This window comes from Felis catus, chromosome B3 (assembly GCF_018350175.1).
Source record: "Felis catus isolate Fca126 chromosome B3, F.catus_Fca126_mat1.0, whole genome shotgun sequence".
Classification (NCBI taxonomy): domain Eukaryota; kingdom Metazoa; phylum Chordata; class Mammalia; order Carnivora; family Felidae; genus Felis; species Felis catus.
The window spans coordinates 34,093,822-34,117,252 of record NC_058373.1 but is presented as its reverse complement, the minus strand read 5'-3'; the positions used below and the strand labels follow the sequence as shown (position 1 = coordinate 34,117,252).

Genomic DNA, 23,431 nt, shown 5'->3' with positions numbered 1-23,431 from the left:
TGACATTTAGACACTTTTAAAATTTGATTTCTTCTCATTTCATTTGAATCTAAAAATCCATTCTTTATTTTACAAATAAAATTCTGCCATGAGGCCATCTGTAAAGTCGTTAGCCATTGCTGCTGCCCAGTTCGTTCACCAGATTCTCTTTCACCGACCATATGGCCAGTCTCGTTTGTTTTGCTCATGGATGTTGTCCCCCTGGCTAGTGCCGTTTCTGATGTCTCTAAAGGAATGGGTCTGTGCTAGGCACATGCTAGGTGTTCAGTTAATCTTTCATTAATGTCGTAACTCATTTGATGATTTAAATCTTTCCGTATCCCTCCATCCTCAGTCAACTCTGTCGTTAACACTGAACATAGCTGACATTTATTGAGTGCCTGTTATGTTCCAGGCACAGTGCTAAACCCTTTACACTGATTATAACATTCAACCCTCACAGCATTCTGGTGAGACAAGCATTTGCCGGGATTCCATTTGGGGATCAGTAAATGCAGTAGTTCCTCTGTACAATCCCCCTGTTTGTCCCAGTCCATTCTCTTGGGACCACAGAAAGGAAGCGTCTCTTCAGTCTGACAGAGCCACCAGTATTTGGGGCCATCGTCATGTCTGTCTGCTTTTCTGCCTGTTAAAAGCCCAGACCCTTATGCTGTTGTTAACAACAGTCACAAACTTATTGATACTTTGATAAATGTTTTCCTTTTGTGGCTTACGTTACTGTAATTTTTCTTACTTGAGCACCTTTCCTGACGTCACACAGCCAGTGAGTGGCGAATAGAACTGTGGTCCCAGGCGAGCATGATTCCAAAGACAGAGTTTCTAATTATTACTCAGTATCAGTGCTACTCAATGGTGATTTTATCTTTTTTAACAGAATAGAATTCCTTATGTCACCTGTTGAATAAAAGAGCAAAAAAGGCAAATACCTTATCATAGAAAGCAGATTCATGAAAGGGGTATTTTCAAGCCACTGTTTTCTCAGGAAAACCAAATGCTAGAAACGTATTTTTTATATGTGCACAACAGTTAGTCCGGATCATTTAGCTTTAGAGCTGGAAACCCATGGCTTTCCTTGCACCTACAGTCCTAACAAAGAGGGATAATGTGGAGGAAAAAACCTGTTTTAGGCAAATACATCAAATCAAATGGAAAATATTAAAAAGGAAGTGACACAGACCAGTGTCCAGAGGTCTCCAGAGATCAGAACAGGAAACAGTAGTGGACAGGACACAGAGGGTTTCCAGTGGCTGGAAGGGAGGATTCGTTACAAGTTAGAGCCTTTCAGGGATGAATGAGCTTCCCCAGCAGGTGGGGAGCTCCCTGACACTGGGAGAAGCTCAAACAAAGCCAGATAGACAAGGCTCTTGCCAAGAAGGGAAATGTTTTACAAAGTCAGGGTTACCAGGCACCCGTGAAGTCATGGGAGATGCAGTGAGCGTTAATAGTCCAGGTTCTGGGCTGGGACTGCCCAGGTTCCATCCCTGCTTGACAGCCCGTTCATCGTGGACCATTTCCTCAACCTCCCTGTGCCTTGATTTTCTCATCTCTAAAATGAGGTAGATTTTCTCATCTACCTCTTGGGGTTCTGGGAAGACTATAGTCTATAGTCTTTGCTTTTTAGCAGAAATGCTCTTTTTTCCCAAAGAAAGTGGCATGAGTGGTTCCAATACATAAAACCCAAATTTTGCAAAAAACCCACCGTGTTTTATTAGCATAAATTAATTTTTAATTAAAACATTAACATCTAGGGGCGCCTGGGTGGCGCAGTCGGTTAAGCATCCGACTTCAGCCAGGTCACGATCTCGCGGTCCGTGAGTTCGAGCCCCGCGTCGGGCTCTGGGCTGATGGCTCAGAGCCTGGAGCCTGCTTCCGATTCTGTGTCTCCCTCTCTCTCTGCCCCTCCCCCGTTCATGCTCTGTCTCTCTGTCCCCAAAATAAATAAACGTTGAAAAAAAAATTAAAAAAAAAATTAACATCTAACTGGCAATTAGTGAGCATGTAGCTATTTTGTTGAATAGAAAATTTAGCCCAGGGGATATGGAAAATGGTTTAGATACCCGAGCATCCGATTTATTTTTGAATTTTGTTTCTGTCTACAACTCTTGAGGAGTCCTTGGTTAAGGCAGACAACAAATTGCAAATTTCAGATGGGTAATCTCTTTTACAGTAAGAATGGAAGCAGTTTGTCCCAAGGGCTGCATAAAAATAAGTCCATACAGTGCATTCAGTGTTATTAGATGTAAACCACAGTTGAGGATGGTGTTTCTCTAGCTTTTCCTATTTTAAAAATGTGTTGTAAAAATGATTAAAACCTTAAAATAGCTTGAAAACCACTGACCTATCTCATTCAGCAAACACATTTTATAAGTTCAGTTAGTCCTGTGACCTGTCCAGGGTCTACACAGGGAACACCAGCTCCTAGGCTGATGCTGGTGTGGAACGTGACCCCAACAGAACTTCCTGTGACCTTGCTTAGACACATGACTTCTGTGGTTTCTTCTACTCGAAGATTCTGTGGTTCCAGCATTCTGTACGTGGCAGGAATACTTGCCAATATGCCTGATTGTACTATGATGAGCCTCTTCCCCATCTTACTAGTTGGGCCATTTTATTCTTCTCTCTATGACAGAAATCTGTTATGAAAAATTTCAAAGTTAGATTTTCTGAAAAGGATTGATGACCTTTGTTTCAAATCCAGTTTAGTGATGTTTGAGAAAAGTAGAGAACTGCGGTCTTCTACAGCAAAGAGAGTGAGTGTTTTTTGCTAACACTCATTGGTAACTGTAAGGTCCAAATCTATAAGGAAATTCAAATTTGATTTTCATGGCCAGCTAGATCAATGCCCTATGCACCCCTCCCCCCTTGTGTGTGTTCTGCTCCCTGACATTTTAGCTTCCATCAAAAAAACCTGGTTCAATTTATTGTTGACTTTGAGCCACAGCAGAGAGGAAGACAAACATCCTCACCTAAGCTAATGACGTGGTTTTCCAGCCATTCTAAGAAGCAAATAAATCATCTTGCTAGTTCCTATTTCAATAGCTTTGTGTTAACCATGTCACCATTACCAACTTACTTGAGGCAAGGATTTTCCAGTCTTCAAGTAGACGCTTGCTCAAGCAGTCCAATTCACTCCTTATCTCGGGGTTAATGCCTTGGCTAACTCACAGAACCCAAAGGAGGCATTAACAACTCAAAATCAGTGTTCTGCATGAACACCTATTGAGCTATAGGTTTATAGCCTTCCTCTGCTCAAGATCTCCAGAAGTTTCTTTATCTTAAAGGGCTGTTTCCTATCATTTAAAAACACAACTTGAAAAAATTGAAGTTATACAGTGATTTCTTCACAACCCTCAAACCCATATAGGAGGCAGTCTCAAAAAGGGTGACCTTAGATTTCAAAAGGGATTGAAAATCCCCAGGATCACCAGGATGAATCACATAAACCCAAAGGGAAGGTGGTCTTGGAGAAACCATGACCTATATGCTCATGGCTCCCTTTCTGCTCATCAAAGAACTTTCTGGAGACTGAGACTGAGCGAACCTCATAGGAAACAGAAGCTGTCCAAAGGATTTAATGTCCCAGACCCTTGGGTCTGCACTGGATTGAAAGCCTCCATCGTATCCTTTTGTTAGAACAGGAAAAAGTGGTTGGGAGAATTTTTAGCCCCAAGGCTTCTGGCAGCACACGGAGTCAATAGACAAGAGAGGACTCAACGCTTCTGGGGACCTGGAGCTTTCCGTAAGTGTGAAGGGGAAGTCCAAGATGATATTCAGATACTCCTTTCCATGAAATGTCAGGGAAGAGCAAACTCTCCAAAGCCACCTTTCCCTCTAGCACCTGTCAACCCCAGGTTGCTTGTCCTCATTCAGTGGACATTCGCCTTTGTGGTCACCGTGTTCACCCACTTCCAGAGCTGTTCACACCCCCTCCTCCTCCAGCCCCTGCTCCTCGCCTGTCAGCATGTACGGTTCACCACTGTAGTCCCTGTCTCATCACTGTGCTAACCTCACCTGTTTGGCCTCCACCTTATCACCCTGCTTCTGAGTTCTTGAGCTCCATAGATACGGTCTCTATCCTGATGCCTGGCTATGTGACCTTGGGTGAGTCACTTAACTTCCCTCTTTCCTCCTCTGTTAAAATGGTAGTAAATATTTTCACCCTAAGAGAGCCTTAACAAGCACCAGTTTCCTTTCTTTCTATTGCTTTTCTTGGTGCTCATAAGAACCTCTGTAGACCTCTCTGAGTCATGAGAGCACACCTTTCTCATAGCGCCCAGGGAGTCCCATCAACTGTCAAAAGTGAATTTTTTGACTTTTTGACTTTGGCTCCGGCTTTCTTTTAACTAGGGTTTATTTTACTGCGCCAGAGAAATGCTTTTCTTCTTACTTCCATATTTGCTGCCATTCCGCGTTCTTTAAAGTACATGCAGGCCGTTCTCTCACTAAATAACATTCCAAGGAGGCTATTGTTTAAGCTTGGAATGAGTATCATTTGTTTGTATTCCATTGAATGTGCCTTGCATGTTATCTTTAACTTGACTTTAAATAAAACATAACATATATTGGGTTCCTTCCATGTGTCAGATGCTTTTTGCAACCTTTATCTCCCTTTAGCATCACAAAACCAACCCAATAAACTAGAATACGGAATTAATGATTAGTGTTGCTAATTAACATGTACTGTCACTTTAACAAAGTACTGTTGCTGTTGAAACAGAAGGAGGCTGGATCTTTTTCCAAAGCCCTACTTTCACTCAGTTCTCTGGCACCTGGGGTAGAGTTTTTCTTGGGCTGCTACAGCCCCAGGCTCTCCTTTCCACCTGGAATCAGGGACTCAAATAGAGGCATAATGCCTGGGAGGAAATAATCAGCTTGTTTAAGTGACAGCTGACATCAGGAAGCCTTTTGAGCCTGAAGAATGACATGATGACAGCAGTATCTCGAGAAGATAAATTTCACAGCCACATGCAGGATAGATTACCTGAAACCACAGCTTTAGCCTTCTTATGCTGACGCATCTGGGGGGCGTGATTTAAAAGCTCATAAATACGATCTGTTTAAGGAAGGGGCTGGTGAAAATGAAGAATTTCAAGGTTCCACAAAAGAAGGTGAAGGATCAGTATTTATCTAACTGGTTTGCGTGTCCTAAATATTTACATATACAAGAGCATGTTGTTCACGTGGTCACTTGGAAGCCATGTATCACATCTGCCCTTGTCTTACCTTTTGGTTTAAAGTTGCAAGAGGAGGGAAATTCTCTGCAAGCATGAGAATTATTCATCTGGCTGCCACCTGAATTATTGTTATGGAACACATTGAGTTTGACAGATAACCCTGTTCTTAGCCATCCTTCAAAAGAAGCATGAAGGAGCCTTCATGTTTAAATATTTCAGCCAAATTTCTTCCTTCAGAGCATGCACAGAATACAATGTCTTCATTTCCTAATGAAATGAATATTCATATTGGATGCATCGATGGTTAGAAGGGAGACTAAGAAGGTATCCTTATTTGATTTCTTGGCCATTCTAGTAGCGAGGAACAAACTCTTGGATTGAATAACGTTATCTTCTGTGGAGATAACTTTGTGGATGATGCTTTTCCTTGAGTCATAAATATTTCCCAGCTTGGTAAACCAATAGTTTCCATTCCCAGGAAGACACGTGAGAAAAATAGTTACTATCTCAATGAATAATTTTGCACCGAGGAATTTGCTGTAAAAGAAAGGGTAGTGTTATAGATGTTCCCGACTCTGGGTGAATGCACACTGAATGATTGGAAAGAGGCAACATGGGAGAGCAGGAGAAGAAAGAGAAGCTACCGGAGATGTGGAATCAATTGTTAGTCCTTGCGAAAGAGCAGGCAACAGACTACAGGTAGGGCCCCCTTGGAAGGGTCTTAGGGAAAGCCAGAGAGCAGCCCCCAGAGATAGAGGCAGTAAGAAGGAATTATCGCTATTTGATTTCTTTGTCATTCTAGCCATTGGTATATGTGACCCAGCACCACAGGCCCTGTCCTTACAAGAAAGGTTTCCGTTGGACTAGGAGACTATGCAACCAGTAGAGGAAAGAGAGCCTGGGCGTTAGAGACAGAAAGCCTTTTCATTCGAACCCTCTATCACACCTCTGTGTGACCTTGTCTTCTCTGAGCTTCAGTGAAATAGGGATAGTGAAGGTCATTAAACAGGCTACCATGTAGAAGATGCCTCGCGAGTGGTGAGTGCTCTCTTCGTGATCGCTGTCACTTATAACATGGGGCTCCCTACTGCCTGCCTCCCTGCAAACTGCTTGCATCCCTACCTGCATCTGTTTTCCACCCACAATTCCCATAAGACTGGGCTCCAACATGCCCAAGCTGTAAGCTCCGTCCCTTGCTCTCTTTCTAAAATGAACATAACCCCTTTACAGTTCTTGAGGTTTTTCATAGCTGGTCTTTAACACAAGCCAGGAAAGACTAATAAAAGGAAACACATTTAAAAAAAAAAATAGAGGGATAACCAAGTTATAAGAAAATCTGAAAATCTTGATCACCGTTGTCCCAGAACGCCATGGAAAGGCAAATGATCGTAGCAGTTAACCTATTACAGCTGTGGCTTCAAACCCCGCCTGAGACTCGTGTGTAAATAGAAGTGAGGTTTCAGTGGACAGTGCAAACAGACCAGGCTTCTCTGTGAGTGTAGAAATGTGTGTGCCTTATGTGAGAGGAAGGATGCCTGCACGTGCCCAGGGACATCACTGAAGTGGGGCACACACGCCCTCAAGAAGGCAAACGTACTGACGTTTTTCCAGCCCCTCCTACAAGCCTGTTCTGAACGAGGTGCCTTCATCTGCATGTTCTCAGTGAATCGTCACAAAAGATTTGACGATTATACCTTCATGGCTTTGTTTAAGGCTCAGAAAAATGATGTCACTTGCAGGTGTAGAGCGCATTGGGGATGCTCTTAGGCAAACAAACCTGTATGTGTCTAGAAGAAAAGACTTTTGGAGATGGGGAACATAGAAATTTTCATCCCAGGTTATGGAAATGGAAAGAATGGCAGCTTCAAGGAATCTAAACCAGGAACTCTAAAGGCAGGGAAATGGGCATAAAGCAGGTGTAGAACTTCAATAAATACGTGGGAGGGCCAGGAATGGAGAGAGGCTTAAATGTCCGCAAGTGAGCTCCAGATGCAAGGTCAGTCATCAGTGGTCCTCCTACCCACTCAGGGCTTCTCATCAGCCCTCCACCATCTCCGAGCTTCTCTCCTACTCCTCTTCCTTGTCCGTTTCTTCTCTCCCCAGCCCTGGAAGCAAAACCAGACTCCTCCTATTTAGCTGTATCTCAGTGTGGCCATTGTCTCTTGTTGCCTTGGTTTCTGCTGACCCCAGGCCTCAGGGTCCCGCCCCCCACCCCCAAGCAGTTTATCCAAGATTTACACACTGACAGTTTGTTAAAAGGAGTTGCTATTCTGGCTGGTAGATAAAAGCATCCTCGTGTGGTTATGGGAACATAATAAGCGCAAAGAAAAGAAGATGGACCATTTGAGTTGCGGAGACAGTAAAACCCTGCCTCAGGAGGAGCAGGAGGGCATCTGGAGTGTCATGAAAAGGAGTCCCTGTCAGGAAGTCCTCTCTGTGCCATCTGAGGACTTGGGTCTCCTTCGGTGAGACAAGGAGCTGGTGCTCCCAGAGCCTCTCCCGCCATCCAGCCCTAGGATTCTCAGGAGACCGTGTATGAATATGCACCTTACCTTCACCCTGGCCCCCATTACAAATCTCACAGAGAAAAGCTTTCTCAAGGTATTGTTTCTTTCCAGTTTGTAATCAAAAGGGTAATAGTGTTGCGCTGTCTTTGTTTTGCCTGGACGGGGCGTTGGCTGTCACTTGGGGGTTGGTGTGCACCTTGAGAAAAGTAGAAAGAGCATGAAGTAAACAAAAAGTGATCCAAAAGCCAAATAATCCCAGATTGCACAGGAATCGCCTAAGGATGCTACTCAAACACAGATTCCAATTCAGGTAAGCCTGGGATGGGGGCCATGATTTGTAACAAGTTCTCAGATGATCCTAGGCTGCCGGTACACGGACCACACCTTGAGTGACAAGTAACAACGGTCTAGAAAGGATCAACTAATGTTTATTATTCTTGATTTTTTTTTTTTAATTAAGACAGAGGAGGAAAAAAAATAAACTTTGGAAGGATTTCCATCCAGACAGCTCCAATGAAAATGTTTACGGTGCTAGAAGAAAGTTCCAATGAAAGAGAGAGAATTAATATGACTGAATCCAATGAGGAAATCAATGACAACCAAGATGTACACCTCAATCCTTGCTCTAAGATGATTCCTTCAAAGGCCTGCCTCCCCCTCTCCCCCCAAGTAAGGCTTCCGCCCGAAACAGGCAACACTGCTGTTCTCCCAGGACCTAGAAGTCTCCCCTACTCTACCTTTAATGGAGCATCCTTCTTCGGTCCATAGGGCATTACTTCAGTGTAGCTTGGTGTGACTTTGCCCTTCATTCTAATTCCCTCTCCCCACCCAGGCCCCCCTTACTTCTGCGCCCATCCAAATGTAGCTGTCTTTGTACTTCTCAGCCTCTAGTCTCCCCATCTCTCCCGAATGCCTTTGTCTGCTAAGCATCTCCTGAAAACCGTGTTTCCGTGTGCTGTTCTCTGACTCCACACAGCCCTGGGACTCAAGCCCCCTAATGTTCAGTATAGCCAACCTTTTCCCTCTTCATCTCCCCACCCCAACCAACTAACCAGCCAGTCTTCTCAGCCATCCCTGGACATCCAAAAAGCCCATTAACTCCCAAAGTTTAACACAAATGCTCCACAAAAATGTTTGGGAAAGTGAAAGTCGTATCTTAACAACAGTAAATATGCAATCCGCCTGAGTTGCTGAGCCCACCTTTCTGGTGTTCCTCAACTATCATTCTTTAAATGTTTAACCACGTTTTCCTGTCCCTAAACTAGCTGCTTAGGTGAGTACCCTTTTACGAAGGCCTGTAGGTGCCATCTTGTGGAGAAAAATGCAAACAGGCACGTTTGGAGAGAAGCTGTGTGTCAAGGAAAGGACAAGAATGTAAGCATGAGTCTCCCTTATTGCCTTCTGGTGGGTCACTGGATTCACCCACAGTCCTCTGAGGGCCTTCTGATTGGACCCACACCTGCAGACTCAGGCTATCTGAGCCCAGGAGGGGCCGTGTAAATGAGGCCAAGGTGCAAACAGCCTCCATCCTGGGGCACATTCGTCAACCCAACTCACGGTTGTCTTTTTGCTAATACTTGCTTCCAGAACTTCACCATATAGAATATAGACTGTGTCTTCTCCTTTCTGCAGGAAACTTCCTAGTCCTGACCCCTCGGCTGCTAAAACCACAGCACCTAACAGACCTCTCCCACATGGTATGAGCCCCTCCTGGGGCCCTATAGAGTTTCCAAACAATCCGACCAAGTATTTTAAACAGAATTCTCTTTAAATTTTTTTAACTGTATTTATTTTTGAGAGAGAATGTGAGTGAGCATGAATGGGGTAGGGGCAGAGAAAGAGAGAAAAGGTGAGAGAACTCCAAGCAGTCTCTGCACTGTCAGCGTAGAGCCCAACACAGGGGCTTGATCTTGAGATCAAGAGTCAGATGCTTAACCAACTGAGCCACCCAGGTGCCCCCAAACAGAATTCTCTTTCAATAGAGAATTCACCAGAGAGCCTTACATTTTAAGAGTAAAATGGAGGTCCAGAGGTTTCTACGATTCTATACAAATATATATATACCTTATTTTATAATAAAGCGGTTATCATTGTCATAATTCATTCATGCCCCCTCCCCCCCATTTTAAGCCATCGGGGAGGAAAACCATGAAAGTAAAGCATGGGAATTTGAGGGTTTGGAATATCCCCCCTCTCCAGGGAGAGACGACCCTGGTGGCAAGGAGGGTGGTAATTCTCTTACGGCGTGAGAAACGTTTCTCTCTCGGGGCTTCTTTCATCAGATTTGTAAGCATTGTTGCAGTTGACCTTCATCCAATTTTATCCTACAAGAGTGCCAGCATTTTCTTCCAGTTAAGTCGCTTGGTAAGGTGCTATTCTCTAATGAAATAGGATGAGGTACTGAAAAGCGACAACCATGAGCTTGATTAAAACCAGATCGCTAGTTTCACAACTGTCTTCGTTAGGGAAGCCAAAATACCTTTCATCCCGTGGACCATTTCTTCTCTTCAAATGAATGACATTGTCAGTTTGTTTCCCATTGGTTCCTGTTTCCAATTTAATTTTGTCTACGTATAGAAAATTCCTCTGACTTGAGACATGGCAGGATTCCTCACATCGGGGCTGTAACTCCTTTTTTTTTTCCGGAAACATTTTAGCACCAGAAGATACCTTAGAGATGATCCAGTTAAGAGAGAAAATTGGTCCTGTAGTTTTGATCTCCTGATGCCTCAGCCAGCTGCTCTTTCATTCAACAAACACTTACTAAGTGCCTACTGTATACTAGGCACTGTGTTCTTTCTGGAACATAATCTTGTCCGGACTGAGGTTAGACCAAATGGCAAGCTTAAAGAGCCTTAGCCTACTGGTTGGTTGATGGTGGTGAGGAAATGTTGTTGTTGTTGTTGTTCTAACTGGATAATTAAGTATTCTTTGCTCATTAGCTTCTCTGACATTGACAGAGTGCTGTTTTTGCACTTTCTTGGACCTGCCATTGTTCTAATGCTTTCTGGGGGACCTGTCATGTTCGTCTCTGGTATCCCATGAGCTGAAGATTACGCTACAGCAGTGATTCTCAATTGGAGGTCATTTGGGGACATTTGGCAACATCTAGATACATTTTCATTTGTCGTACTGAGGAGAGGGTGTCACATGTCACCAACCATCCTACAGTGCAGAAGGGAGCCCCCACAACCAGGAACCATCTGGCCCAAAATGTCCCTAGAGCCATGGTTGAGAAACCATGGCCGTGAGCAAGAAGGTAAGGAAGTGACGTGCTGAACTTCCAAACCCGGCCTCATTTTATATATTGGAGTTCAGCATTTCTGCATGAGGTTTTGTTTAAAAAGTATGTTTTTTTTTTCCTTAAAAAACTCTTGTTGAAGACTACTGAGGTAGAAGATGACAACTCTTTGCCTTATGTTTTAGGGTTGAAACATATTGGAACGAGTCAAGTGGGCAGCGTATAGAAAGCAGGTGAGGGCAATCAGAGGTTTATCTGGAAGCCTCAGCCTGAGCCTCAGTCTTGCCCTCCCACCAGTATATACTATGTTGAATGACGAGATCACATCTGCCTTCTAGTTTAGTCCAGAGGTTGGCATTTTTTCTGTAAAGCACCAGACCACAAATATCTTGGGTGCTGTGGACCATACTATCTCTGTCGCAACTACTCAACCCCACTGTTACAGCACAAAAGCAAGCTAGACAGTAGGCAAGCAAATGGGCGTGTTTGTGTTCCAGTAAATCTTTGTTTACAAAAATGGGTCATGGGCCAGATTTGGCCTGCGAACTGTCATTTGCCAACCGTGATGTAGACCGTAAGAACTGTGTGTGTTTTACCTTCATGTCTCCCTGCCTGACACCCTATTGGCACATAGTAGGGGTTGCCTCAGAAAATATTTCCTGAACTATGTGGAGGGCCAATCACATAGGTGCAAGTACGAGCAGATTTTAATGAGAATAATGGCTGGAAAAAGATCCATCCAGTATTTCCTAGAGAATTTCTATATGTTGTTTCACTGTTTTCCTGTGTTGGACATTCAGGACTCTTCTGACTGTTTCTTATTAATGACAATGACTGTGATGAGTTCCTTCATACAGAAAGTGTTAGCCTCATTTATCATTTCCTTGGCATAAATTCCTAGAAGAAGAAATAGGATCAAACAGTATATATTGCTAAATTGCTTTCCAGGAAGGTGGTATCGATGTGCATTCCTAACGTAATCAGAGGGAGGGATTTATCATTATGCAAAGGATTTCTTTCAACAGAATGTCATGAATAGAAGTTTTGGCATCCATATGTATTTCCACGAATTAGCTTACTGCAAACAAAAGCAAATTGGTGTTAGCTACTAATCGTTTTAATAATAACGTTCTCCCACACTGTTGTGACAGCGTGATGATTAAGGCGCGTTGTGCTATCTGTCCGTGTCATCTAGCCAACCAGTGGAGGTTACCCTATCGGGTGTGTTTATTGAGCACACATAGAAACATCTGCTTCCCATTAGGGCATCAGAAGCTCCCCTATCTGCACGCCAGGCACCAGCCTGCCCTGCCGTGATGTACGGAGGCCTCCTCCCTGTGAACTCCACCACCAGATATGTCATCCAGATCGCTCATTTCCCTCAGGAAACTTCATTTGGGTTAATTTCGGCACACAACTGGGGGCAATTCTTGAGCAATTTCTTCTGTGACGGCTTGCAACGCGTAAAATTCTCCTACAACATGTTGCAAAACTCACTGGAAGAATACTAAGGGTATTTGTCCAGTGGTCCAGTTGTCTTTGTCACAGCAAGAAATGTCTCTTCTGAACTGCGGTACATGGTGAGAAAAAAACATGAAATAAAGGTAGATCAAGGAGCAGATGTTCATCCTGTCCATTTTCACGAGGTGCTGTTGGCGCAGTAAGGGTGAAGGGGCCCAGCAACGTGCCTTACCTTTACGGTGGACGCTGGCCTTTCCTCAGCTCTCTGGATGTCTCTGACTCTCTCCAAATGAAGAAGAGAGTATCTGTGACTGAGAAGTAATAGAGAGCATTGTAGAAATAGGAGTGGGTCTGTGGTTATACGATGGTAGAATTTACTTCGAAGTGGATGGATTCCAGATGAAACCAGTATATGAGGACCGTAATTAACAAAACCCATGCTGCCAGGCACCTTCTTGTTTACCTGCGTAGGTCCTCCCAACATTGCCGTCGGGTAGACACCGTACCAACCCCAGCCACAGAAAAAGAACCAGAGGCTCAGAATGGCTAACTGGCGCGTCCAAAGATCAGCGCTCCTAAGAGGCAGAGCCAACACAAAACCCGGGTCCACAGACTCCAATGCCCTTTTTTTTTTTTTAAGCACCTAGTGATAGCACTTTGGTAGCCCCTCTGAGTTTGGAAACAGAGACCAGTGCATTAAGTCATCCCCATCAGAGACCAGCTGACCAGCTTCCTAAAGTGCGAGCCAGAATTCAGGCCCAATTCACTTGTGGGCATCGCCCCCTGAAAGACCCGGACGGTGGTGGAGATGTTTTCAGCGCTGAGCCCAGAAGGAAGTGACCATGAAGCCCTGAGGAAACAGGGTGTCACCTGTAGTTCTTGGCGTCTCTCTTGTGTGGCTACACGCTTCACCGAAGCCAACCTGTAGGCCATTTGGACGTCTGGCAGGAGAAAAGGTTACAACCTTCCCTCCCATGTCTAGATTCCTGCAGAGTGGCTGTGCTGCATAGGAAATCTGGCATGTGGGGGTGGCATTCATGGGACTGTGGAGAACATCTCAATATAGTATCTGTTTCACAAGATAAAATGGCATTTAGTCTGTGTCTGTTGTTGTCTGAAGCCCACTGTGGCTGTGTAATTTGTAATTTTCTTGTTGGTCCTCCCGCTCTAATTGGGCTGGGGGCTAAGGATTCATGTGATGTCTTTCCTTGTCTTTGGAGGCTCTCATTCATCCGTGAAATGTCCCCTACACCCCATTTAGAAGAGAGAGACGGGCTAGGCTGCCTGTTCTCCTCACTCCGGGACCCTCTCCACAACACCAAAGTTATCGTCTGAGAAACAAATCTGAGCATGGCCCTCCCTTTCTCGACACCCAGGGGTTGCTTGTTGATGCCATCGGATAAAATTCTAATTCTTCCTCCTGGCAAACAAGATTCTTAAACCATTCAGCTGAATTCTCCAGCCTGATTTCATGCCTCCCAGCAACCCTACACTTGAGCCGTGTTATTCTGTGAACATGCTTTCCTACCTCTCTGCCTTTGTATGAAGTGCTCCCTTTACTGGAATCCCCCGTGAGGAGGAGCTCAGTCTGGGACAAACCGGGCCCAGGGACGGCAGAAATGGAAAGGGAGGAGAGTGAGATTTTGCTGGACAGGAAGGACTGTGTGCTGACCAACATTTCTCTCCATCGTCCCCATCAGTGACAATCAGAGGCATGTCCTTAATTTGGTTGGAATCTTGCTTTGGCAATGTGGCATTTTGCTTGTTTCTTTTTTTTCTTTTCTCAAAGCAAAGGAGAACCCAAGGGGTCAGAGATGGAAATCATGCATGGAAAACATTTTCCTTATTTTTCTGCTAAAATGTGCATGGGGCAGGGGCAGGAAATATTTGAGGGAGGAGAAATACACAGCAAACATGGCATTTTGAGAGGTTAATTGGATGTGGATGAACATATTGAGATGATGTTCTGTTATTGTCAGAAATAATGTTTTACAGAGAAGTTATTTGTGAAGAGAGACCAGTTATTATTGATGGACTAATGTGCACTCAGGAATATGGAAGTAATAATGCAGGGGTACAGTGTCTACAGAAAGATGTCAATCAAACGTGAGGTTGGAGGGGACAGCCTGAAAACCTTCTGATTTGACTCTGCATATAGGATTTGACCTGTAGGGCCCTTGTGAACAGACCCAGGGTTATTTCACAAAATCACAAGTGGATTTTGAATGGTTTGCCGACCACTTTGCCCCCCTGGGATGGGGTCTGATGATTGCTCTTTAGAATTCAAAGACCCAACACAAGCCTGTGATTCCACAAACATGTGTCTCGAGTTTTAGAGTACCATTCTGATTCCAAGTACCGTTCCCTATCCCCATAACCCAGTGAATGAATCCTGTCATCACAGCGCTTCATTGTCCAGCTGTCATCTGCTCACTTCCATCTGCCCGTAGAAATGTGACAGAATTCTTTGCTCCAACCACATGCCCACATCTTAGGTGCAGGAAGCATGATCATGAGCCCCGGAAGTAGGAAAAGACTGTATAAAGGTAATGATCTTGCACTTTGTCCCAAGTGCAAAATAAAATGGCCCCAACAGAAACATGAACAGGGAGGGGAAAGATAAAGCAAAAGAAATCTTTGAGTCATGGGAAGATCATCGTCTAGCTCGCTGGTGTCTCTGGCCTTTGCCTCCTTCCCCACTTTCCCCCAGGAAAAATGCTTTGGGGGAGCCAAGCCAAATCCTGCTGCTCAACTCTTCAGAGCCACAGTGACCAGCAGAGACCCAGATCTCGACCAATTTGACCTAATGCCCTAAGACGCTAAGCCTGCGAATACCACTTCTCAGGGTACTTTGCTAAGCATTTATACGGTCTGTCATTTAGAACACAAGACTTGGGGACAAACCCCAATTTTCGGTGCAATACTTACCATTGGAGCCAAAGAACTTTGTATAGAAATCCCAGATGATCTCTCCCCTCTGAGTCCCATAAGGGGATGGATGTGCAGGACAACTTCACTGTCCAGCCAGTATAAATAAGTGACCGGCCCCCACACCCTCCCTGTTCCTTCTCTCTGCGTAATTTTCTCCTTATAATTTGCCACCACCAAGCGTACTGTTTGATTTGCTTGTCTTGTCTACTGTCTGGGGCCTGCACCCCGCCCCTAGAGTGTACATTTCATACGTTTCTTGCCCAGAGTCGGTGCTTTGTGACTATCCATCGAGTGTGGGAAGAATGAACTTGCTCACCTGCAGGGGCTGAATGGGGGCAGGAGGGAGGTCGGTTCGAGACCCAGTAATAGATCTTCCATCTCCCCCTCGCCCCATATCCCCTCGTACTCCTGTTACATGCTACAAGAGTCTTTTGTTTTCTACCTCTCCACAGAGCATTGGCTGTGACGACTACTTAGGCTCCGACAAAGTTGTGGACAAATGCGGGGTGTGTGGAGGCGATAACACAGGCTGTCAGGTTGTGTCAGGCGTGTTCAAGCATGCCCTCACGAGCCTGGGCTACCACCGAGTTGTCGAGATTCCCCAAGGAGCCACCAAAATCAACATCACCGAGATGTACAAGAGCAACAACTATTTGGGTAAGCTTGGTCTTTTTCCAGAGGAAACCCTCTGTCACTACCAGATGATTCGTTCCTTCCCAGGATCGTGACACAGCAGGGTCCAGAGGTCTGTAGACACGTAGAAGGTGCCACTGGGGCACGCCAAAGCACCGCTTGGCCTCCCCCTTGAAATGAGAAGCATGGGTGGAGAAAATTTTAAAAGTCCTTGCAAATAAATATTTAATACCTACACATTTAAGCCAGCCTTTGTTCCTTCCAAGAGCAACGTGGTTATGAAACAGGTAAATGGTTTCTCTGAGATGGGGGAGGCTCTATAAAAAGCCAGGGTATGTGCCAGTCTGTTCTGTTGGGAGTTCAAGGTGGCCAGGGGCCATTGATGACCCTGTCTGGAGCTTCGTTCCCTACAAGTCTAAAGTAAAACCATTTTTTCTCTTCTTTCTGCTTCATCTGCCTGAGGCAGGAGGATGTGTAGAGCATGTGTGTATCTTCTTAACAGCTGCAGTCATTTTGGTCAATGTCGTCAATATCAAGAAGCCGTTTTAATCCATTGTCCTGCTGAAAGTTAGATCTTCGTTGATACTTCCTCCTGGGTTTCTGGCTGATTGCATTTGACACAAAGCCAATCAGGCCATACAAATTAATTTTTACCAATTTCTAATTTAGGTAAGCATGTGCAGATTAACCAACAAAATAACACAAGGAAAGCAATTCCTGAAAGTCATTTCATGAAGGCAATATTCATTTTCATTTTTTAATTATGTCTTTCACTTAAATGGCACAGACACTATGTGCCAGGCACCATTGTTAGTGTTTTGCCTCTACTAAATTATTGAACCCTCTCAACAACCCTAGGGATAGGAGCAGTTCCTATCCCCATTTTATAGATAAGGAAATGAGCACAGAGAGATTATGTAACTTGCCCACATCACCCAGCAAGGATGAGGTGGAGCTGAGATTCGAACCCAGGCAGTCTATCTCCAAGCATAGCAGTCTATCAAGATATAATACCCATGAGCAGTTCTCAGAGTTCTTCTGGTACACCATTGGCCATGCAGCAGTCAGTGGTTGCAGCAGTTGAGAGAGGTGGTTAATTTTGCAAATTTCAAGTACCAGGAACACCCCCGAAGATAAATCCAGACCCGACAACTCCAAATGCCACAGCTCTTCTCTCTGCACCCAGGAAAATGCAACTGAAATTAGCTTCACCTGGATTTATTGGCAGGAGGAGGAAGGAATGGCAGGTGAGACCCTGAGACAAGTCCAGTTAACGTGGAGAGCTGACCCATTGGCTCTGGCAAGCCCAGGAGCCACCAAAGTGATAATAAGCCCAGTTTTCCCAATGAGTGGTTTGTGTGTTATTTTTAGTTGTGAGAAGAGAGTCCTTGTGTGTGTTTACTCCTTTTTTTTTTTTTTTTTTTGAATATTAGAACATCACATCTCCATAAACATCCCATCTTCTAGAGTGGAAAATGTTCTTCAGGGGATTAGTTGAAGCGTCATTGGGTGCAACTGCACCAGAAAACAATGCCACTTTTCACGAGTGTTGTGTTGTTTTTAGTAAATTCTCATTGCTCAAATTAGTCCTGTTCGGGAAACAGTTTTTAAGTTGTGCCCTCTGAAGAGAAAACCCTGGGTGAATATCCACTGGATGTCTGAATGGAAACTGCTCTCAGAGCCTCAGTGTTTGCATCTAGAGTATGGGAAAAAGAATCTTGACCTTGTAAGTTTTCAGGACAATTAATGGCGTAACAGATATTCAGAACCCAGCAGAACCCTATCACTTACTAGCCACTGACCAATGTTCGTTCCCTTTCCTTTGTCTCCGAGACCTTTTTAGTACATCAGAGCTTCGTGGAATCAAAATTCCCTCTCCCTCTAAAAAAGGCTCATGATGATTCAGAAAGTCAAATTCAACCTTGTATGCCCAGAGAGCAGTTGGGTGCATGAGAAATCCAGAGTCCTTTGCCAATATTATAGGATGGCATGTGGGCAAAGGAGGGAGAATGGAAACAGAAGAACAGGCCACAGAGAAAGGAGGTTCCAGAGGTGATGAATGGGACCTTCTGTCTGCAGCACTGAAACTACGTGCAATGCTTTTTTTTTTTCCTCCTTTTTTCTTATGTTTATTGACATGTAATTCATGTATCGTAAAATTCAACCTTTTATTTTTATTTTTTTTTTAATTTTTTTTTCAACGTTTATTTATTTTTGGGACAGAGAGAGACAGAGCATGAATGGGGGAGGGGCAGAGAGAGAGGGAGACACAGAATCAGAAGCAGGCTCCAGGCTCTGAGCCATCAGCCCAGAGCCTGATGCGGGGCTCGAACTCACGGACCGTGAGATCGTGACCTGGCTGAAGTTGGACGCTTAACCGACTGCGCCACCCAGGCGCCCCAAATTCAACCTTTTAAAATGTACAGTGGTTCGGATGGTATTTTTCTGATCACAAGTATTCTCTTTAGCTATCCCACCTATCCTGCTAAATCTCCTATTCTGTCAGGCCTGTATAGTTTAAAAGTTAAATTGCATGGGATTGCCTGAGATTGTGGAGAAGCCATTAGAACACAGGTGTCTCTAGCTATTTTTGAACTGTTCAACGACTGTGTTTTACATTACACATTTTCAAACACTTAAACGTTTTTTGAAGAGATATGTGGTGGGTTTCTCTACAATTTTCCAGGTAATGGTGAAGGTTTTGGTTTTCTTACTGTGTAATTCCTGGCTAGGAAAACTATTTTGTGTAAAAATGTGACTTGATGCACAAAATTGATTTGGCTGTTCATGTACAGCTGTTCTGCAGAATTGGCAATAGAGAGGGAAGGAATAGTTCAAATTTGTGTCATTGCTTTCAAACCATGCACAGCTTTTCAAAGTTTTTCAGTTGCCCTGTTTCTCAGAATTACCTTTAGTTATTTGTGATGCAAATCAAACTTTTTCTCGTGAAACACTTGGTGTTTTTTAATGACTAACTCTCCAAACTTGATAGAAATGGAAAATAGCTTTCTATGAAAACAGAAGGACTTATATTATTACTGCTGGAAAAGATGGTCTTATCACCTCATTTTAAAAGGTTTTTAATTTTAAAACCCTTAATACGTAAGTGCCTTTTCTAGGCCAGTCACTCAGTTAATGATAACAGTCGTGCTATATGTATGGTAAGTACCAGAGTCTCCAAGCATTTTGACGTACGTGGCCTTCTGATTTTTAAAATTGGGCATTCTTTACTTTGCTTGCTTCGAGAAAGATCTAGAATTACTGAAGAAGCAATGATAGAGTGAGGATGTGAAAATTGAAATTTAAAAATCAAAACTACATATGCAGAAGAAGGAGGCGTACATCCCCCAAATCTTGGCTGATATGTAAATAGTAATGGTGCATTCAACCAGACGCTGAGTTTATGGCTGAATTTGGTGCATTCAACCAGACGCTGAGTTTGGTTTTTTCCATCAAGAACTGGACCCGCTAGGGGCACCCGGGTGGCTCAGTCAGTTGAGCATCCAACTTCGGCTCAGGTCATGATCTCACAGTCCATGAGTTCGAGCCCCGCATCGGGCTTTGCTCTGACAGCCCGGAGCTTGGAACCTGCTTCAGGTTCTGTGTCTCCCTCTCTCTATGTCCTCCCCTGCTCACTGTCTCTCTGTCTCTCTGTCTGTCTCTCTCTTTCAAAAATAAATAAACATTAAAATAAATTTAAAAACAAAAAAGAGCTGGGGCGCCTGGGTGGCGCAGTCGGTTAAGCGTCCGACTTCGGCCAGGTCACGATCTCGCGGTCCGTGAGTTCGAGCCCCGCGTCGGGCTCTGGGCTGATGGCTCAGAGCCTGGAGCCTGTTTCCGATTCTGTGTCTCCCTCTCTCTCTGCCCCTCCCCCGTTCATGCTCTGTCTCTCTCTGTCCCAAAAATAAATAAACGTTGAAAAAAAAAAAATTAAAAAAAAAAAAAAAGAAACAGTGTTTCTTCACTGTAACTTTAAAAAAAAAAAAAAAAAAAAAAAAAAAGAGCTGGTCCTGCTAGGATGCAGACTCCAAAGGCCAGAGCTCTAGCCCTGGTCCTGCCATAACCCACAGGGGACAGACCCACCTGGAGCTGGGGCAACAGGCCAGCTCAGCACTTCGTGACGCCCACTATTTCCCTGGGCAAAGCTGGAGAAACTGTGACCTTTAATGATACACAGATTTCAGGAGATAGACCCTTTGTCTCATTTTAGATTGGAAACCAATGAATTTCTGAAGAACTGAGCTCCACTTTTATTTTTAAGTTTATTTATTTCTTTTGAGATAGAGAGAGGAGGGAGGGAGCGGCAGAGAGAGGGAGAGAGAGAATTCCAAGCAAGCGCAAAGCCTGATGTGGGGCTCAGATTCTCAAACTGTGAGATCATGACCTGAGCTGAAACCAACAGTCGGACACTTAACCAACTGAGCTACCCAGGCGTCCCAAGCTCCATTTTTTAGTGTTTATTTGAATTTGTCCACATGCTCCAAAATATACACTATTTGGTGCATTATAGATTCCTAGATGATAGATAGATATAGATAGATAGATAGATAGATAGATAGATAGATAGATATCTTTTTTTTTAATGGAAAAGGCTTTGGAATCCATAGATCTGCTAAAGGCAATCTATTGTGCTTTTGCATGAGAGTTATTCTGAACCCTGCTCTTTGGAAATAAAAAGTTAAACCTAATTTTATTAAAATGATTGACATTTTATATTACTTACCTCTTCCTTAGTAATAAGATGTTGTAAAACTATTCTACCTGAAATATCAAAGTTTGGCTAGTGCAGCTAGCTCGGCTTACTAATGTCATTATGTAACAGTTCAGAAATCAGACATAAAAGCATACCAAGCAAAATTGATTCTACAGGACGTGTTCTACCTGCCAACATGCTACATGTCATAGAGCCTGAGACTTGGAAGAAATTTGTTAAAGGTCTGTAAGCTTTAAAAAATAAATTGGCAATACCTTTACTTTTAAGCATGTTTTCTTAAAAGTTTTAAACAATAATAATAATCACCAGCATTTAAAACATCAAGTATCATGGATCGTCTGTAGGTTGCAAACCTTTCATTTATTAGCTGAGCTGCTCTCTATATGGGAAAGGTTGGAGTATTTAAATAACAGAATGTCTTAACATCCGTATGATAGTTAATCCCAAAGATCTGTCACATGCATTGTAAAAATTTTGAACAATACAGATGATATAGAGCAAAAAGATGAGATTCCTTCTTTGTGCCAACCCCATACTGGGTCCGCTGCCTTCAGGTGTTAATTAAGACACATAAATGACCACCCTTACCAGCTCTGTGTGTATCAGTCCTTTGTGGAAGTACAAAAAAAATATATCTTCTAAAAGTGGTGTTATTATGCATACTTTCTGCAATTTGCTTTTTTATTTTAGTATTATTTCATGATACCTTTTCATATTACTACATAAAGCAAATTCATTATTTTCTGAGTGCAGAGTATTCCATACAACAGATGTAACGTAATCTAGTTCAGCAGTTCCCTACTGAGGGATGTTTAAATTGTCTCATTTTCTAATATTGCAAATAATACATTTGATTTGTGGTTCAAGATGGCAGACTGAGTACATGAGGGTTCTTTTGCCCCCTTCCTCCCAAGATTCCATCAAAATGATACGAAAGGAATAAGACAGGATATAACCTACAACCACCAAGAAAAGAAGAGGGGGGGCATCTGTGAAATGATTTTAACAAATTTCTGGAACACATTTCTGAAAGCAGATGGAAGAATGTTCTCTAATAGAGCAGAGGAAATCATAGCCTTGGTAGCTGAGGGGATAATAATGAGGAGGGGCCAGCCCGTATGCAGAGCCCAGCAGCCTCCGGGTCTGGGGGCAGTAGATAAAATGGAGGGTGGGAGAAGAGAATGGAACTGAAAAATGGAGGAATATATGAACGGGCACCCCACCCCCACCCCCCGGCACGCACATTCAGAATGCTGGCCTCAACCTCCTCATCCAAAAGCTGATGGGAACTAGAACGTGGCTGTGAGGATTGGTGCCCCCAAGACCTCAGTAACCATTGTGGAATTGGAGGAAGAAGCAACTGAATGACCGGTGCCCCATTTTTTTCACCCTCTAAAATTTGGCCTGTTGACAAGCTCTGCCAATGTGTACGGAATTCTCAAGCAGCCTTCCCATTGCTTTCATCTTAAACATCAATAGACAATAACATAAGTGGACAACCAAGGATCAGTAGACATTTTTTTAAGCCTATACCATGAAAGAAAAGCCAAGATATATAACTTAAAAGTTGTTTCTAGAAGAAAAAGAGCAAATTCTTGGAGAAGAAAATTTAAATAAAGGTCTTCTTACAAGTAATGCTTCCATGAATATCCTAATAGGTATATCCTTTCATACTTATGTAAATATTTCTGTAGGATAGATTCCTAGAAATAGAATTTGTAGGTCAAATGGAATGAACACTGAGAGAGAAAGTAAGATTCCTCTACAAAGTGGTTGTACCAATTTGTACCCCCACCAAAAGTGCCTTTCTCCAAACCTGGACCAACACAAAATATTGTGAATGTACTTATTAACTTTTACTATATCTTTTTTATTTGCATTTTCCTGACCACTCATTTTTATTGTGATTTGTACTCCTATGAATATTCTATTTTTAAATTGTGTTTGTGGTTTTCTTACTGGTTTTAAGAACTCATATAAGTTATGGATAGTACCCATCTTCTGCTCATATACATATCAGTCTTTATCTTGTATTTCAACTGTGCTTATCATATCTATTCTTCTGTGGAGAAAAATTTTAATCTTTTTTTTGTCAAACATGTCAATCATTTTTTTTTTATGGCTTGTGGGGTTTGTTTTACTTAGGAAGACTTGCCCACCTCCCACATTATAAAATTAGCCTCTAGTATTTTCTTCTATTATTTTTATACTCATTTTGTATATTTAAATACTGATTTGTGTAAATTAATTTTTGTGTGTGGTGTGAGGTAGGGTTGTCACAATGCTATTTATTAAATTTTCCCCACTCATTTGAAATGCCACCTCTACCATATATTAAATTCAAATATATGTAGGTATTCTTGTGGGTTCTTGATTCAAGTCCACTGATCTATTTGTCTCTTCCTGTTTTGGTACCATATCGTTTTCATTACTGTAGTTTTAGGTTTCATTCTTTTGTAGGTCAACTTTCTTCTCCCTCTCTAATTCCCTACCCAAACACTTTGCTCTTTTCCTAAATTTCCTTGAGTATTTTTGTACATTTTTTCTACATATACTTCAAAATTGTCAAAATCCATAAAACTTCTGCTTCTCAAGTGAGATTGCAATGAATTTATGGATTAATTTGAAGAATAAAAGAAATGGCTTCATAACATTGACTTTTTTTTTTTTAATGTTTGTTTATTTGTAAGAGAGACAGAGAGACAGAGCTTGAGCAGGGGAGGAGCAGAGAGAGAGGGAGACTCAGAATCCGAAGCAGGCTCCAGGCTCT

At 43.1% G+C, this 23,431-nt stretch overlaps 1 protein-coding gene across 7 annotated transcripts in view; it reads left to right on the top strand.

Moving 5' to 3' along the window:
• Positions 1-23,431, top strand: part of THSD4 (thrombospondin type 1 domain containing 4) — a 576,883-nt gene that overhangs the window by 458,749 nt on the left and 94,703 nt on the right. For all 7 annotated transcript variants that reach the window (XM_023255096.2, XM_045059086.1, XM_045059083.1 and 4 more), the window contains one exon: positions 15,767-15,971. In XM_023255096.2, the coding sequence (XP_023110864.2) occupies positions 15,767-15,971 (205 nt within the window). The remainder of the gene's footprint in view (positions 1-15,766; positions 15,972-23,431) is intronic.